The sequence below is a fragment of the Vespula vulgaris genome, chromosome 15 (assembly GCF_905475345.1).
Source record: "Vespula vulgaris chromosome 15, iyVesVulg1.1, whole genome shotgun sequence".
NCBI lineage: Eukaryota > Metazoa > Arthropoda > Insecta > Hymenoptera > Vespidae > Vespula > Vespula vulgaris.
In genome coordinates, this window is record NC_066600.1 from 4,921,693 (window position 1) to 4,937,168 (window position 15,476).

General features: G+C 26.0%; 5 protein-coding genes across 18 annotated transcripts; 3 read left to right on the top strand and 2 right to left on the bottom strand.

Annotated features, from left to right (window-relative positions):
• The first annotated feature begins 50 nt into the window (after positions 1-50).
• Positions 51-4,452, top strand: LOC127069556 (putative sodium-coupled neutral amino acid transporter 10). Of its 5 annotated transcripts, none has more exons than XM_051006696.1 (7): positions 51-171; positions 893-1,038; positions 1,131-1,401; positions 1,477-1,613; positions 1,682-1,909; positions 1,989-2,196; positions 2,264-4,452. In XM_051006696.1, exons 3-7 carry the CDS (start codon positions 1,233-1,235, stop codon positions 3,874-3,876), a joined length of 2,355 nt encoding a protein of 784 aa, XP_050862653.1. In that variant the 5' UTR covers positions 51-171; positions 893-1,038; positions 1,131-1,232; the 3' UTR covers positions 3,877-4,452. The 5 variants fall into 5 exon arrangements, with proteins under 5 accessions (XP_050862653.1, XP_050862649.1, XP_050862651.1 ...); XM_051006692.1 differs by having other exon boundaries at positions 74-171; positions 238-1,038; XM_051006695.1 differs by having other exon boundaries at positions 78-606.
• Positions 4,453-4,584: 132 nt separating this feature from the next.
• Positions 4,585-7,004, top strand: LOC127069560 (eukaryotic translation initiation factor 4E-1A-like). 2 transcript variants are annotated; one of them, XM_051006709.1, is made up of 5 exons: positions 4,585-4,805; positions 4,896-5,008; positions 5,538-5,716; positions 5,800-6,117; positions 6,191-7,004. In XM_051006709.1, exons 2-5 carry the CDS (start codon positions 4,979-4,981, stop codon positions 6,303-6,305), a joined length of 642 nt encoding a protein of 213 aa, XP_050862666.1. In that variant the 5' UTR covers positions 4,585-4,805; positions 4,896-4,978; the 3' UTR covers positions 6,306-7,004. The 2 variants fall into 2 exon arrangements, with proteins under 2 accessions (XP_050862666.1, XP_050862665.1); XM_051006708.1 differs by having other exon boundaries at positions 4,585-5,008.
• On the bottom strand, positions 6,871-10,066 carry LOC127069559 (uncharacterized). 8 transcript variants are annotated; one of them, XM_051006704.1, is made up of 6 exons: positions 9,787-9,925; positions 8,533-9,698; positions 7,984-8,384; positions 7,552-7,689; positions 7,332-7,459; positions 6,871-7,213 (listed from the first exon to the last, which is right to left on the bottom strand). In XM_051006704.1, the coding sequence occupies exons 3-6, from the start codon at positions 8,327-8,329 to the stop codon at positions 7,085-7,087; spliced, it is 741 nt and encodes a 246-aa protein (XP_050862661.1). In that variant the 5' UTR covers positions 8,330-8,384; positions 8,533-9,698; positions 9,787-9,925; the 3' UTR covers positions 6,871-7,084. The 8 variants fall into 8 exon arrangements, with proteins under 8 accessions (XP_050862661.1, XP_050862662.1, XP_050862660.1 ...); XM_051006705.1 differs by having other exon boundaries at positions 7,984-8,692; positions 9,224-9,698; positions 9,787-9,924; XM_051006703.1 differs by having other exon boundaries at positions 7,984-8,692; positions 9,057-9,698; positions 9,787-9,924.
• An 810-nt stretch (positions 10,067-10,876) lies between these two features.
• LOC127069558 (dnaJ homolog subfamily C member 17) lies at positions 10,877-12,425 on the bottom strand. Its single transcript, XM_051006698.1, has 6 exons — positions 12,281-12,425; positions 11,942-12,070; positions 11,695-11,859; positions 11,404-11,616; positions 11,228-11,308; positions 10,877-11,147 (listed from the first exon to the last, which is right to left on the bottom strand). Exons 1-6 carry the CDS (start codon positions 12,341-12,343, stop codon positions 10,923-10,925), a joined length of 876 nt encoding a protein of 291 aa, XP_050862655.1. The 5' UTR covers positions 12,344-12,425; the 3' UTR covers positions 10,877-10,922.
• Positions 12,426-13,128: 703 nt separating this feature from the next.
• On the top strand, positions 13,129-14,916 carry LOC127069589 (INO80 complex subunit B). 2 transcript variants are annotated; one of them, XM_051006747.1, is made up of 6 exons: positions 13,129-13,253; positions 13,515-13,680; positions 13,781-13,967; positions 14,057-14,290; positions 14,378-14,550; positions 14,648-14,916. In XM_051006747.1, exons 1-6 carry the CDS (start codon positions 13,250-13,252, stop codon positions 14,778-14,780), a joined length of 897 nt encoding a protein of 298 aa, XP_050862704.1. In that variant the 5' UTR covers positions 13,129-13,249; the 3' UTR covers positions 14,781-14,916. The 2 variants fall into 2 exon arrangements, with proteins under 2 accessions (XP_050862704.1, XP_050862705.1); XM_051006748.1 differs by having other exon boundaries at positions 13,826-13,967.
• Positions 14,917-15,476: the final 560 nt, after the last annotated feature.

A 15,476-nucleotide genomic window follows, 5' to 3' on the forward strand; every position in this document is an offset into this window, starting at 1 on the left:
AAATTCAATGAATCTTATGATTTCTGGTTCAAGATCACTCTGAATGTATACGCGTAAACCTGTTTGTTTATCAAAATGGTGACAGTATTGAAACATCAACGAACGTCTTCGTCGTTTCATAAAGTATGCACGGTAAAGGATGATCTTTATCAAAAACGTGACGTACATTTTGTACGTATAATTTTATTTCTTTTAGCATGATAAAAGTTTCTATAACCAGTCTTTCTTATCCAATAGTCCATAATATAATACGGCTCAAGTTCCATATTTCTAACCTCATCGTTAAAACAACAATTTTATTTTTGGTGAATAATTATATGTAAGAGCAGAAGATATACAAAAAATAATAATAATAATAAAGGACGATTATTTAATATGGAAATAGAATATTTACAAAAATAGCAAAAAAAGAAGTATTAAAATTATTACAAAACTTGTACAAGATTTCAAAATCATAATACAGAAGAATATTTATAAAAGAAATAATTATCTTCAGAGAATAAATGCTTAGAGATTTTAGAATAATTCTACAACATATATTTATTATTATTCAAAATGATGGCCCATTTATCTCACGTTATGACACTTGCTAATAGCATCATTGGTGTAAGTGTTCTTGCAATGCCGTTTTGTTTCAAACAATGTGGCATTATTTTGGCTGCTTTAGTTCTTTTATTATCGAATCTTCTATCTCGTCTTGCTTGTCATTTTCTTATAAAATCAGCAGTAATGTCAAGACGACGTAATTTTGAACTCCTTGCTTTTCATGCATTTGGCCATATGGGAAAGTTTTTAGTAGAACTTTTTATAATCGGATTCCTTGTGGGTACATGCATTGCATTTTTCGTTGTTGTTGGTGACTTGGGACCACAAATTGTTGGGAAAATAATAGATAAAAGACCTGAAGATATAAGAACTAGTCTACTTATAATAACAAGTACTTTTATAATATTACCATTGGGTCTACTTCGAAATATTGACAGTTTATCGAGTATTTGTACTGCTACCATTGTTTTTTATGTTTGTCTTATTTTGAAGGTAAGAATACTAAATACTATAAATGTACTATATATTATTGAGTTTGTTTACTTTGTTACAAGATTTAATATACTTCTTATATTTATTGACAGGTAATCGCTGAATCAACACAACACATTTTTGCAAGAGATTGGACCAGTAGCGTATATTATTGGAGACCTGGTGGTATCCTTCAATGTTTGCCAATTTTTTCTATGGCTCTTTTTTGCCAAACACAGTTATTTGAAATATATGAAACAATTCCAAATGTATCTCTTGAAAAGATGAATGAAGTCGTACGTGGTGCATTAAATATTTGTACTCTTGTATATTTGTGTGTTGGTTTCTTTGGTTACATTGCATTCTGTACACAATCATTCACAGGTATACTTTTAATGTATAAAGATTAATGACAAGAATGTAAATTAATTATAATAAAAAAAATTTTTTGGTACACAGGAAACATATTGATGAGCTTTGAACCTAGTTTATCGTCAGAAATGATAAAGATGGGATTTTTTTTCTCTGTAGCTTTTAGTTTTCCACTAGTCATTTTTCCTTGCCGTGCAAGTCTGAATTCTCTCTTATTTCGTCGGGTATGTATATGATACAATGAATGAAATATGAATTTAGCGAATATAGGTATTATTATTAAAACTTTTAGGTATATACTCATGAACCGTCTATAAATTATATGCCAGAAGTAAGATTTAGATGTCTTACAATTGCAATAGTATTTTTTTCTGCAATTATTGGTATATTGATACCAAATATTGAGTATGTACTTGGTTTAGTTGGATCCACAATTGGTGTAATGATATGCCTAATGTTTCCTGCAGCATTTTTCATATCCATAAGCAGCAAACATACAAATGAAAGATTATTAGCACAGGTACAAATTATAACACAAGCATATTGAAAGTATCTTTATCATAAATATTATTGTAATTATGAATTATTTGTCATTCAAGATCATTATATTTGTTGGTATTTGGATAATGATTCTTGGTACATATGCCAATTTATACGCAATGGAAGAATCTTCTAATACCAGAGTTTTAATAACTACTGCTAAATCGCTTAGTCAAATAGATAATTTACCATTAAATTTAAATAAGGAAAATATTCATATGATACCTGATGTTTCTAATAATCCTGAAATTCTACCAAATGTGAAAGGTATTGTAAATGTATAAAGTAACCATATTAGATATATAATAATTTAAACTTTGTTTTTTAATTATAGAAAAAATAGATGCATTACCAGAAGTTCAAATGATGAATGAAAATAAACATCTTGATGATATTCGTCAAGAACCTCCAGTTCCAGTTGAACGTGTCATTGTTACAGAGAAGCCAATGATAGAAAAACAAAATTCTGTTGAAAATATAGCAGCTAGTTTTGCTCCAGAAATTAAAAAAATTGTTGAGAAGATCAAAACAATGAATAACAACTTAAACAAAGAGCCTAATTCTGTTATAAATAATAATAAAATGATAGGACATGTGAACTCTATAACGTTAAAGGCTAGTGAAAATATTAAAATAATCAAATCTAAAGAAGAAATTAATGAAATGCAAAAGAATGACAATCTCATAAATTCAGATGCAATAAAAAAAGAAGATTCAGAAATAGCTGCAGAAAGAAAAATTGCTAATATGATAACGGTAGAAAGACATGAAAAACTTAGAAAAACTTTGGAAAAGCATGCATTGGGAAGATTGCAAATGTTACAAGAAGAGACAAAACTTTTGAAAGATACTAAAGAACAAAAGCGTGAATTTGAAAAAGAAAAAGAGAGAACAGGAAAAAGTATAGAAGAGTTCATACAAAATGATAGTAAGGACAACAATGAAATAAATATTATACAAAAATCTAATTTGAAAGAAGTTGAAAATATTAATAAACAAAGCATAATAAGTAAAAGTCCTGATAAAAATAAAACTCAAAAAAGAGATATAACTAGGATGAACGTCAGTAAAAATGTTCTAAAAGTACCAAATATTCGAAACATAAATATAGAAATTGCGCAGGATAAAAATGATTCTGAACAATTCACTGATGTAAAGGATAATAACAATATTCAAAACACGCAGAAAATGAAACTGAAAGAAGATAAAGATATAGGCCAAACATATTCAATATCAAATTATCAAGAGAAAATTAATGTAACATTTGATAATATTTCAAATAAATCGAAAGGAACTATTCTAACTGCTTTAACTAAAGGAATTTTAATAAAATCTACATCAAAGGATAATTTGCTTAAGAAAAAAGATATACGAACTTCACAGGGTAAACAAGAAAGTATCATCAATGAAATTAATAAATCTGATGAGACAATAATGCAAAATCAGAATATCGTGCCTATTACATTACAATTTAAAAATCAAATTAATGTTAATAAATCTGGACAGTTGACAAACAAAAACGACAATGATGTCCAAGTAATGCGAAGAGATATTTTAGAAAATCATAATAGAGAGAAACGAGAAGTTACTAACATAAATGTACTAAAAGTTGAAGATTCTCCTGATGTTTCAACTGAAGAAATGAAATCTTTTATGAAAGATATTTCTATGGATATTGATCGTATAAAATGTTCTAAAATGTTGGAAAATTCACAGATAGAAATAACAAATATGCCAAGAAAAGAATCAAAACAAATACTACCAGAAATGACATCTATTCCAACTGTTGCAACACTGATTAAAACCAACGTTTATTTATCAGAGAAAGAACAAGAATTTACAAATTCCATTTTAGTAGACCCAAGTATAACCATAAAAGGTAAATACATTAAATTAAAACAAAGAGATTTGAAAACTTTAAATACTGATTATACTAGAAATTTATGACCATTAGAATGCATAATACATTCTTTATAATAATCAATGTCTAAAAGAGTAAATTTCTAAATTATCAAAATATATTTTCTTGCTATTTCTAAATGTTCAGCTATATTATTGAAAACATTGCAATATTATAAAATATTAAATATGTTGGAAATAACTGGAAATCACTATGAACATAGACGAAATCTAAATAACACTGTCAATGCGTGGTGTCAAATCTAAATAAGATTATTGTTAATTATAATAAATTGATAAGTATAGTTTTGTAATTCTGCTATAAGTTAAAAAAAAATTGAATTCTTTTTGTTAATGTAAATGAGACAATCATTATTTATTTTTTGTTTTCTTTATAAAATTTTACAAAATAATGATATTCATGGAGTTACTTATATATTTAAGCTTAGAACTTAAGAGATTGCTGCGATGAATTATATCATAAATCTAATGAGAATGTTAACAATCAGTAAATTCAATATAGAATTTATGATTTGATACTATAAGAGATAATGTATAAAAAAACAGTACAATTAAGTGCTTGAAAATAGCCAAATATAAATCTATTTTTGCATAACATAACAATATCGATTACTTCTCTCGTAAATTGACCTGGACAAACTCCGTTCAAACGGACTTTTTTTTTTTTTATCGCACATAAAACAATTTCCTACGTGTTTATCAAAAACAAAACAGTAAATACGTAGAAAAAAAGGAAGGTCGTGGACGTTATTACTTCGATAAAAAAAATGTTTACTATCAAGGAAAATTTTTTGCTGCGTTGAGAACAGTATTCCTTTAATTTTCGTTTACCGTAGTGAAAGAAGGTCAAGAAGAAAGGAGAAAGTACTAATCTTTTCTTTTTCGAGATTCTTTCATCGTCAGTGAACGCAAAATTAACTTTCTTCAAATTTGTACGATCATTATTAATCATAACGGTCTGTATCGTTTACCCGGTCAGGGTAAGATCCTTCTATTCTCTTCTTTCTTCTTTTTACTATTTCTTTCTTTTCTTGTGAAAAGGGTAGCTCGATGTGAAAGTTTTGCCGATAGATGCCCTCGTTGTCAGTTCGGTGAGCGATCGTCTTGTTCGTGTGTGCTTTGATGTAACATGGCTACAAGCAATACGGAAGAAATCAAGGTATTTACAGAAAAAATAGCCGTATCGTGACATAAATAAAAGTGCCAAAACGGTAGACTATCCGAAAATGATATATTTTTCAAATAATTTCGGAGCAATAGTCCAGTTTTGAAGTAGCAGCATGGTCGCTTCATAGGTTCATTTCCTACCCCTCTTTCATCGTGTGCGCCTACATCTGTTTCTCTGATGTATTACCCAAACTGTTTATTCAGCTTTAAAAATCAAAATTATTCTTTTTTTTTCCCTTTCTCTATTACGTTTTTTTATTAACGACATAATAATGATATTTACTTAACGCGAACATCTTTCTTTCGATAGAGTGTTTATATGCCAAAAGGTGCTCGACGTTACGTGAACGCCTACATGCGTGGTACGAGGATAATAGGAATAACATTTTCTAGGTTAAACGATTTAAATTTCAGCGATTTCTCTTCGTCTTTCACAAAAAGACTCTCTAGAATAATAAGTTCTGTGAAAAGTTCGAATCCGTGACATGTTATAAAAATATTTATTACAATTTCGTTTATAGGAGATCGAACGGAAGGAGCAAGGGATAATAAATTTTGATGAATTTCCACCAGAAGTTTTGATCAAGCATCCTTTACAACATACCTGGACACTTTGGTATTACGAACCAGATAAAAGTAAAACATGGGAAGAGAGTCAACGTGAGATAACTAGTTTTGATACAGCAGAAGATTTTTGGAGGTAAATATTATTATATGCTTTGGAAAAACATTGTCAAAAATTATCCGATATTGTAGTAACGATAAAATTATCTTTTCTAACAGTTTGTACAATCACATAAAACCAGCATCTGAGTTAAGACAAGGTTGTGATTATAGTATGTTCAAACAAGGAATCCGACCTATGTGGGAAGATGATGCAAACAAATTAGGTGGAAGGTGGCTAATAAATTTAGATAAGAAGCAAAGAGCTATGGATTTAGATCATTTTTGGTTAGAAATTCTTCTGTGCATGATCGGAGAAGCATTTAATGAATATTCAGATGATGTATGTGGCGCTGTTGTAAATGTAAGGATAAAAGGAGATAAAATTGGTATATGGACAGCTAATGCCAATAGTGAAGATAGCGTTATGGAAATAGGGTGAGCTCTTTGAAAATAGGTTACCTATAATTATTTTTGATTAGCATTACATCGATATTATCTCTCATTTTAGACGTAAATTAAAAGAAAGATTAAGGATTACACCCAAAATAACTATAGGATACCAAGTACATCAAGATACTATGATCAAGAAAGGAAGTCAAACAAAAAATACTTACACGGTCTAAGTACAGCAAGAATTCTTGGTTTCATAAAAATTTCATTGTTACATAGGTCATTGAATAACAGGTATCAAACGACTGATGGACAAATTTTCATTGATATTGATAAGAATATCAATATATAATCCATTGATTCGTTTGTTTAAAGCTGGGAAAATATATATATATATATATTTTTTTTTTGTTTAAATCGTAACTTCGTTTCCCCCAAAAAGCGATTAAGCGAATTGCGAATAAGCGAAAGTTAATAAATGGATATTAAATAAAACAGATTAATATCACGTTAATATAAAAACGTACATTAATGTATAATACATAACTTAGAGGTAGTTTACGAAAGATACGCGCAGGCTGCTGTATTTTTCTACTTTTGACATATATATGTTATGTATTTACCATTTCACACATTTGTCACTTAAATACATAATTTCCTATTGCATGAAATAAAGCTCATTTCTATTACTATTTCAAAAGATATTGTGGATTCTTTTGTTTCTCTTTCCTATATATGCATATTGAATAGTTTATTAAATACAACATTTGTTAATTAGAGTAGTAATGGTCAATAAAATGCAGCATCTTGCTTTATTCTTCTAAAATGTATTAAAGATGTGTGATGTTTACACAATTGTTTGACATACGACTATATTTAAGCCTTTCTTATATAAAGTATATTTAAAAAATATATATATATTGCTATATGCATCTCTTAGTCACTTTAATCCTGCTCCTTATTACAAATGGTAACTTCATATATTATATATTAAACACAATTTTACAATATTTTAGATTTTGTTATTCAATAAGATTTTTTCAACATTCTCTCTGATATCTTTACGTCTGCCTTTTTCTAATGCATGTAATAAATTTATTTTCCAATCAGAATTATTCTGCAAAATACAAATACGCAAAGCCTAAAAAATATTTAATTGTGTAAATATAAAAATATATAATTTATATATAATTATATAATGATATTAATAAATATAATAATATATTTTTTATATCAAATTATATCTAAGCATATATTACCTGATAACTCTGCTCTTTTATAGATAAATTTTTGTTTTCTATTTCATTAATTTCACATTCCTTAAGACCCAAAAGTCTGCAAATATTTTTCCATGAATGTCCTAATTGTTCATTGATCTTCAGTAATACTTAAAATATATTTAAATAAATTTAGAATATTTCATAATAATTTATTATATTAATCGTGTTTAAAGAAGTTATATCAAATATAAATAATTACCTATTTGTTTCAACTTTAATTCCTGATCATATGAAGCTTTTGAAAATTGTTCTGCTGTTTCACTTAATACTGATTTATAACTGGACTCTTTTAATGAATTTGGTAATCTCATTTGATCGAATGTTTCTTGACCTTGATCTTCCAGTAAAGATTGTATTGTTAAAAAGGATATAATTGTAAAAAAGAATAACATTTTATTAATTGAATATTTTATTAATATATTGACTGCCATATTGGTTAAAATTATTTTTTCAATAGGGCCATTGTGACCATCAGTAATCGAAGTGCTTTAACATTTCAATTATTTTTTTATTATATGCTTAGAATAATAGAAATTCTCTTATGGCCCCTGAGAGTATCATAGAAATCTAACGTGACAGTCAACATGTTAATATAAAATATAATAAAGCTGTTAAAAATACAAATACTTACCATTATTATTTTTATACATGTTATAACTTTGACAAAAATGTTTTGATAAAATTGCTTGATTGTAATCACTTTCGTATTTCTCTAATCTTATTAGTAAATTGGGTTTAACATATGAACTAATAAAATACAACGGCTTTATATTGTCGTAAGATATAATGGTATATTTCTCTAACAGTTTAATTAATCCTTCGAGATCTTTTATACCACTTATTTTTCGTTTAGATCCTATCTGATAATAGTATTCACTTTTAATTTCTTCCAAAACTTCAGTAGTTATATAAGGCTTTGAAATGGTTAAAAATTCATTGAGTAAGACCTTAAATTTCATTTGTATTGTCATGGTCATCGATTTGAAAATAATTTTAGGAATCCCTTTATTGTCAGATTACTCTGGTTTCAAACTAGGATTATTTTGTTTTATGATTATTTTTTTCGTCACAGTAATAAGAATTGTTAGGGAATTAATAGAAATTGATGGTAAATGGTGCATTAACTAAAAGTTTTTTCGTTTTTTACAAAGAAATTCAAATACAAATCTTATATACGTACAGTTATATATGTTCACTTTTACTACCGAAAAGTTCCTTTAGTATGTATTTATATCTTTAATAAGTATTCCTTTAATAGTAACCAATTTTGTAAAGATTGGAATAAATGATAATCGGTTGGTGTAATATATAAACAAAATACAACGGGTATTCTGTTAAATCTGTAAAAATGTTTTACAAATTGCTAAAAAGATGAGCGAGATCTAATATTATTTTGGTGAAAGATAATGCTCTTTGTCTTTAATATGTCCAATCGTGAACTATATACCCTCGTGAATTCTATTTATCCAAATTAATTGTTTGAATAATTGGCAAGCCAGAAACAAATATTTGATTGACCAAATTTTGTTTCATCAATTTATGTGGCACCCAGAACATATCGTATTATATAATTCACGTAGCTTAATTTACGTAAATGGTGTTAAAACAATCGATAATTACAGTATTTTAACAATATTTCGAAATTTTTAATACGAATTATTTTTAAGACTCTTATTTCATCATTACCCATTATATTGGACTTACCTAGAATATGCGTTGTTTTTGACAAAGAAATTCTCACAAAACGAAAATTAATTAATGCAATTATTTACAATATCTTCATTATAAATTACATATACTTATATATTTTATTTAACCTGCACAAAGTCTTTAAATTGTTAGTAATAATGTAACATAATATGGCAAGATACCTTTGGATCTTTTATTTCTAATCTTTTATTCTTTTATTCAACTGATAAATTCCATTAATCTTGATATTTAACTTTTTTTATAAAATGAGTTAAAAATATAAGCTTTTAAGGTTATGTACGCATTTGTAAAAACAAAAGAAAGTATCATACGTGAAGCGATATTAATTTTCGATAAAATAGAGAATACTTTTTAGTCAGTTCAATGAATAGTGAATGCAATCCAAATGAATTCTATGAGTGGGTTTTTTTATTTTTAGATAAATTTTGATTTAACCAACGATCACACTTTCCATATAGTAACATTAAGGTTTCGATCAATTGCGTTGTTCGATTCGTTCGTCATAATAATAGTCACAAAAATGTTAGTAGGGTCGAAAAATTCAGTATGTTGCAATTCTATTTTTACGATTCATACGGATGGCCAATTTGTTTGCGAGGTTATTTGACATCACAGTTCATCACGTAAATGAAGTATCTATAAAATATCGAATGTATAAATTTGTATTCACACAAAAATAATATAATGAAAAATGTGTTTATTCCATAATAATTGATAAATTTACTCTTAACATTTACAGAATATTTCTTAAGTATTTCATTATAATATATAATTAAACTCGTCACATATATGTGGATCACATACTATTTCTGCGATGTGAGGAGGAAATTCACTTCTCATCGCAGCAAATAAAATCACTATAGTATTGACGTTGTGGCAATGCTGCGTATAATATTCATAGAATATTTGTGTTCTTCAATTCCTACTTACCGTTAAGATCATTGCTATAGAAAGTTCGTGTGGCCAATCCTAAATTTTACAAATCTTATATCAAACTTTTTTTTATATCTTTCCTAAAAATATAACTATTTATTACCAAACTTGAAAAAAGTTTCTAGACAATATTCAATTGTATAAAGTAAATAATTTTTTCTTTAATTTATTAAGAGCGCTGAGATAATATTTCATTAATATATTAATTAATTTTATTCGAATAATTTTTATTAAATAAATTACTTACCAGTTGTTACAGTTCTGAGCTTTGAATGATGCTCTTATAGAGCATTATATAGTATTTAGATATATTATATTCATAATATATCTAAATACTTCTATATGATAATTACAATATAAAATTTTGCTATAGTGTAAAGTTCTGAGCGCAACACACAATTATAGAATTTAATGTGTGAAATTTTGTTGTATTCAAGACCATGATAAAGAATCCAGTCATGATTTCACAGTAATTATTAAAAATATTAAATCATATAAAAACGTATATTTTTTATTCATTTTCAATAAGTCATATTTGTAATAATTTTGTACTTATATATGTGAATAGCTACACAAGAATAAAAGATTTATTAGGACGAATCAAAAAAACAAACATCAAAAAAGTTAAAGAAAAATTTTGCACAAATTAAGAAGTTACAAGATATATATAGATTTTCATAGATTATATATTTGTTACATTTAATTTATTAAAAAAAAATATATTTAATTTACATTACATACATTTCTCTTATACAGTTTTCTATATATATATATATATATATATATATATATATATACATATACATATACATCTGTAATTCTGTAAAAACATTTAATCTTTTTAATCAAAATTATTGAAATGTTCAAATAAAAACAAAATCTTATGATAAATTTTTTATTCGACAGTATAGAAAAATGCTTTATTCTTTATGTTTCTAATCTTTTCTTTTCTTCTGCTTTTCTTAAATTATTTAAAACAAAAGCTTCATAAGTTGCAAAATCTTCATCTGACATTTTCTTTTCTACATTAGGTACATTTTGAGACTTATAAAAAGTTTCTCTTGGAAAATTTGATATTTGTTCTTTCTCCCATAGTCCTTCAAGTGTAAGTGGATTCCTTGCAAAACCAAATTCTATTCGTACTGCTCTTTGCTAATAATATATTGATTATATGAATTAATTTAATATAATATTTCTTAGCAGTCAATTAATGTTAAATACGTTATACTTACTGCAGATTCCTTATTTTTATATTCAACCATAGCTCTGCCATTTTTTACACTTGATAAAACAAGTGCAACAATGTCACCATGCTAAATAAATATAATTTTATATATTACATAAAATATGAATTAGAAGTTTTCTTATGTGTCTTTTTATAATCCAAGTAAAAAAGTAATAAATATACCTTATACAAAATACGATATAATGTGTCATAATTGTATCCTCCATTTTGTGAATCATCACCAGCTGCTTTCCATTTAATTTTTATTCTGTAATTTGCATTTGTATCAGTCTGTTTCTGAGGCAAATTATGTAGTTCCCAAATTTCTTTTCTCATACGGGTTATTTCCTCTTCTAATAGTTTAGAACCTTCTTTTTGCAATCGATCTATTTCAGCCTGAAACATTTTTAAATATAAAGTATTAATAATATTACACAAGCAAAATCTTTTCAGATTTTCTATACTAAAATGTACCAGCAATTTTTCTTCTTCAGTTAAAGAACGTTTGTTATTTGATATATTTTTATATGCCTCTTCTCTTGCTTCTAAATCTTCTTTGAACTTTTTTCGTTTAGCACTAAGTTCTTTAGTACGGAGCTTAGATTGATATCTAGCAGTAAGTACTTTTTCATAAGCATCCTATTTTTAAAAATTAATAATTATTAAAGTAACATATACTTCTCACAAAAGTTAATAGTATATCACAATAAAAATTACTTACCCTTGCAGATAAGTCTGTTAAAATTTCTAATGCTTTTGAAATTTCATGGAATAATTCTGTCGCGTGTGGATTATTAGGATGTTTATCTGGATGGCATAATAAAGCTTTTTTACGATAAGCTTTTTTTACCTGTAATTATAAAATAAGATAAATAAATAAATTTAATCAATTTTTTATTATAGTATTATACAAAATAAAAACAGTTTAAACACTTCTCTACTACTTAGATAAAAACATATATTGGAATAGGTTAACTCATTTGAAGTAAACTGACAACATGAATAAACAATATTCTTTATAAAAATTTTTATATTAAAAATTACTGTATTATATACATACCTCCTCTATTGTCGCTGTTGGAGCGCAATCAAGTATATTTAATGATTTTTCGTAAACATCCATATTGGTATTTATATACCAAACTTCGATAAAATTTCACAGCTCGAATGATTTCATTTCAGATTTAATTTCTACTACATTAATAGATGACTATAGTATCGCTACGAATTAATTTTATTAGTGTGACGATATCGTCGACATCCAATCAGAATTCACAAAAAGGGCGGGAGTTATAGTACGAATGTTGTAATAACTATGGATTACTTGTAGAATTCTGTTTTTTACAATAAATATATATAGAATTTGAAAAAAATCTAGAATGAAAAATTACAGAAATTACTCAATTTATCAATTAGTAAAAGAGAAGAAAAAATTACTTGTGGACATTTTATTTAAAAAAATATCCTTGTTAATGAGATTTATTACTAATATAGCCATTTTATAGTTTCCTAATTTATATATTTATAGCAGATATTAAAAAAAAAAAAAAAAAAAAAAAAAAATCAGGTAAGAAGAAAAGGGAAAACAGCTATAAGAAAAATATGATAAGCAATTTGGATATTGTACTTTATGAGCTATAAATTAATAAGTTTGATTTCAGAGTATTTACACATAAAATAATCGTAATAATATTTGTATTAATGCGAACTTAAACAGTTAAAATAATTTTTAACTTATATCAATATAAATAAATGTACATAATACTTATTTCTAATATATGTTTAAATATTGTATTATTATAAATTTCTTTTTTTATTTTATTATTCGTACTAAAATTAATATAGAATATTATATTTATTAATTTCCAAAACCTAAAAGCGCTTTGATTAAATCAGCATTAGAAACTACGGAGACTTGGGTATCTTGAATATATAGTTTATGGTTCAGATGTGTATGATATTTCGTATACTGATTGATAATCGATTTATGTTTTATTATTAACATTTTAGAAAATTTTCTATTTTTAAAATGGGTAAGTTTACAAAAAAATAACGTAATAAAGAAATTAATATTTCATATTTATTAATAATAATCAAACAAAAATTCTTTGGATTACTTGTATGATTAGGTTAAGAAATGTGAATATATGATTGTTTTCAAAATAACTTGATTTATTATGACTGATTATTTTATCAACAGTAAATTTCTTGACAATAGATTACATATCTTAATGTATATAATACTTTTTACATGTATCTATATATAAAAAAAAATTAATTGTACTAAATATCAGATTCAGGTGAAGTATCTCCGCAAAAGAAGCATAAAAAACATAAACACAAAAAACATAAGAAGAGAAAGATAATCCATGATGATAGCGATGGTTTTACAGCTGAAGCTCCAGAAAGTGAAAGAAAGAAAACATTTAAAGTTAAAGTGAAGAAGGAAGATGAAAGGAGGTATATGTCAGTTAAATGATTTTTATCTATATTGAGTTTCATAAAATCACAAATTTTAAATATTAAGGAACATCAAATTAATGATTTAATTAATATATAGTATAGAAAAGGTTCGTGAAAAATCTACCAAGATAACCAATTTAAGTTCAGCAGGATGTGTAGCTACATCTTCTTCAAAAGTTACAACAAAAAAAAAGATACCAAAAAGTAACAGAGGTAAAGACAGTGGTACTAGTAGTGAAGAAGAAAGGTGGCTGGATGCTATCGAATCTGGAAAGCTGGAAGAGGTAGGTATGGATATAAATGTAATCTCATTTATTTTCAATATTGCATTAAATGTAATGCTTAAGAAAATATTAAATTCTTTATTATATAGGTAGATGATGAACTGAAAAAAATCAAACCAAAAGATCCAAAATTAATGACTGCGCGACAAAGAGCAATGTTTGAAAGAAAGACAGATGCAGAACCAAATCCAGGAGTAGAACGACTTATGTCATTACCAACAGGATATAAAGAAAAGGTTATGACAGCAGAAGCAATTCAAAAAGCTGCTCTTAAGTCTTTGAAAAGAAAACAACTTGCCGATGAGAAAAGGGAAAAAGATAAAGTAAAGATAAACACTTTTGATGAATTTATAACTTTTCATATATTTATAATTACAAAATAGTTAATTTTGATTTGTTTTTCATCATAGAAAAAAACGATGGAAAGATTATTAAAAAAACAGGAATCAAAAGCATCCAAAATAATTGGTAAAGGTAAACCATCTAAAAGACAAGTCCCCCTTGTTACTTATCGTATGACAATAGGAGGAAGTTCAATATCTTTACCTCCAGGAGAAGAATTTCCATTGAAACCTGCGAAAGTGTAAATATAATGTTTTTTAAAAATTATCAAATTTTTGATATATAATAAATAATTTTAATTATGGCATAAAGGTTATATAAAAAAATATATTTTTCAGGAGAGAATTACCACTTCCAATTCTGTGTGGTGTAAACAAGTGTAAAAATCCCAAGAAATATTCTTGCTCTAAAACAGGTGTTCCTTTGTGCAGTTTAGAATGTTATAAAACGAATATGTTATTAAAAGTATAATCGCAAATGTAAATTGATGTTAGAAATATGTACAAATGTTAAAAATATGAATAATTTAAGAGCAAATTTGTATAAAGCTATATGTTAGCATGTTATATTATTATTTCTTATTCATTATAAAATAACAAATTAATAAATTTGCATTTTGTTTATTTATAAATATGTTTCAAGTCACCATTTTTATATAATAAAAAAAGAGAATCGTAACACTATTAAAATAACATTTTTATACATTTATATATTTTATTTTTTTCTAGGGAAAAAAAAAACATTACAGTTAATTATATATAATAATAATAAAGTAAAAAAATAATGATATAAAAAATTATTTCACTTTTCATTCTCTTATAAATAGTCGACTCTTTCATTGATATAATTAATTTGAAATACAAGTTTATGTATAGTAGACAGAAAAATTTTTGTAATAGTTGTAAATTAACTTCATTTATATAATCTATATAAGATCTTGTAAGTTTTGAACAATCGTTCAAAAGTTGCCACAATCGCCGAGGTTGCATGTAATTTACATAACCTTGTCTTCGCTTCTTACTCCTCGGTATATTACGAGAAATCGTAATATTATTTATAACGATATATATTTTCATAATGATACGTCATTGGGCCTTTAAGCGTTTAATTTAAATTTTGATCTAATCTTTTTATTCAAATATCATTATTTTTATCAGCTAGCAAATA

Bases quoted from the DNA above. Each gene is read 5' to 3' on its own strand.
- LOC127069556 (XM_051006692.1), top strand. From the start codon at position 556: ATGATGGCCCATTTATCTCACGTTATGACACTTGCTAATAGCATCATT. The intron at 1,614-1,681 runs GTATGTATATGA...TAAAACTTTTAG, and splicing joins ATTCTCTCTTATTTCGTCGG to GTATATACTCATGAACCGTC. The intron at 1,910-1,988 runs GTACAAATTATA...TTGTCATTCAAG, and splicing joins ATGAAAGATTATTAGCACAG to ATCATTATATTTGTTGGTAT.
- LOC127069560 (XM_051006708.1), top strand. From the start codon at position 4,979: ATGGCTACAAGCAATACGGAAGAAATCAAG. The intron at 5,717-5,799 runs GTAAATATTATT...CTTTTCTAACAG, and splicing joins ACAGCAGAAGATTTTTGGAG to TTTGTACAATCACATAAAAC. The intron at 6,118-6,190 runs GTGAGCTCTTTG...CTCTCATTTTAG, and splicing joins GATAGCGTTATGGAAATAGG to ACGTAAATTAAAAGAAAGAT.
- LOC127069559 (XM_051006702.1), bottom strand. From the start codon at position 8,329: ATGACCATGACAATACAAATGAAATTTAAGGTCTTACTCAATGAATTT. The intron at 7,690-7,983 runs GTAAGTATTTGT...CTTTACTGGAAG, and splicing joins CATGTATAAAAATAATAATG to ATCAAGGTCAAGAAACATTC. The intron at 7,214-7,331 runs GTAATATATGCT...AATATTTTTTAG, and splicing joins TAAAAGAGCAGAGTTATCAG to GCTTTGCGTATTTGTATTTT.
- LOC127069558 (XM_051006698.1), bottom strand. From the start codon at position 12,343: ATGGATGTTTACGAAAAATCATTAAATATACTTGATTGCGCTCCAACA. The intron at 12,071-12,280 runs GTATGTATATAA...TTATAATTACAG, and splicing joins CAACAGCGACAATAGAGGAG to GTAAAAAAAGCTTATCGTAA. The intron at 11,148-11,227 runs GTAAGTATAACG...ATATATTATTAG, and splicing joins ATAAAAATAAGGAATCTGCA to CAAAGAGCAGTACGAATAGA.
- LOC127069589 (XM_051006747.1), top strand. The intron at 13,681-13,780 runs GTATATGTCAGT...ATTAATATATAG, and splicing joins AAGAAGGAAGATGAAAGGAG to TATAGAAAAGGTTCGTGAAA. The intron at 14,551-14,647 runs GTAAATATAATG...TATATTTTTCAG, and splicing joins CCATTGAAACCTGCGAAAGT to GAGAGAATTACCACTTCCAA.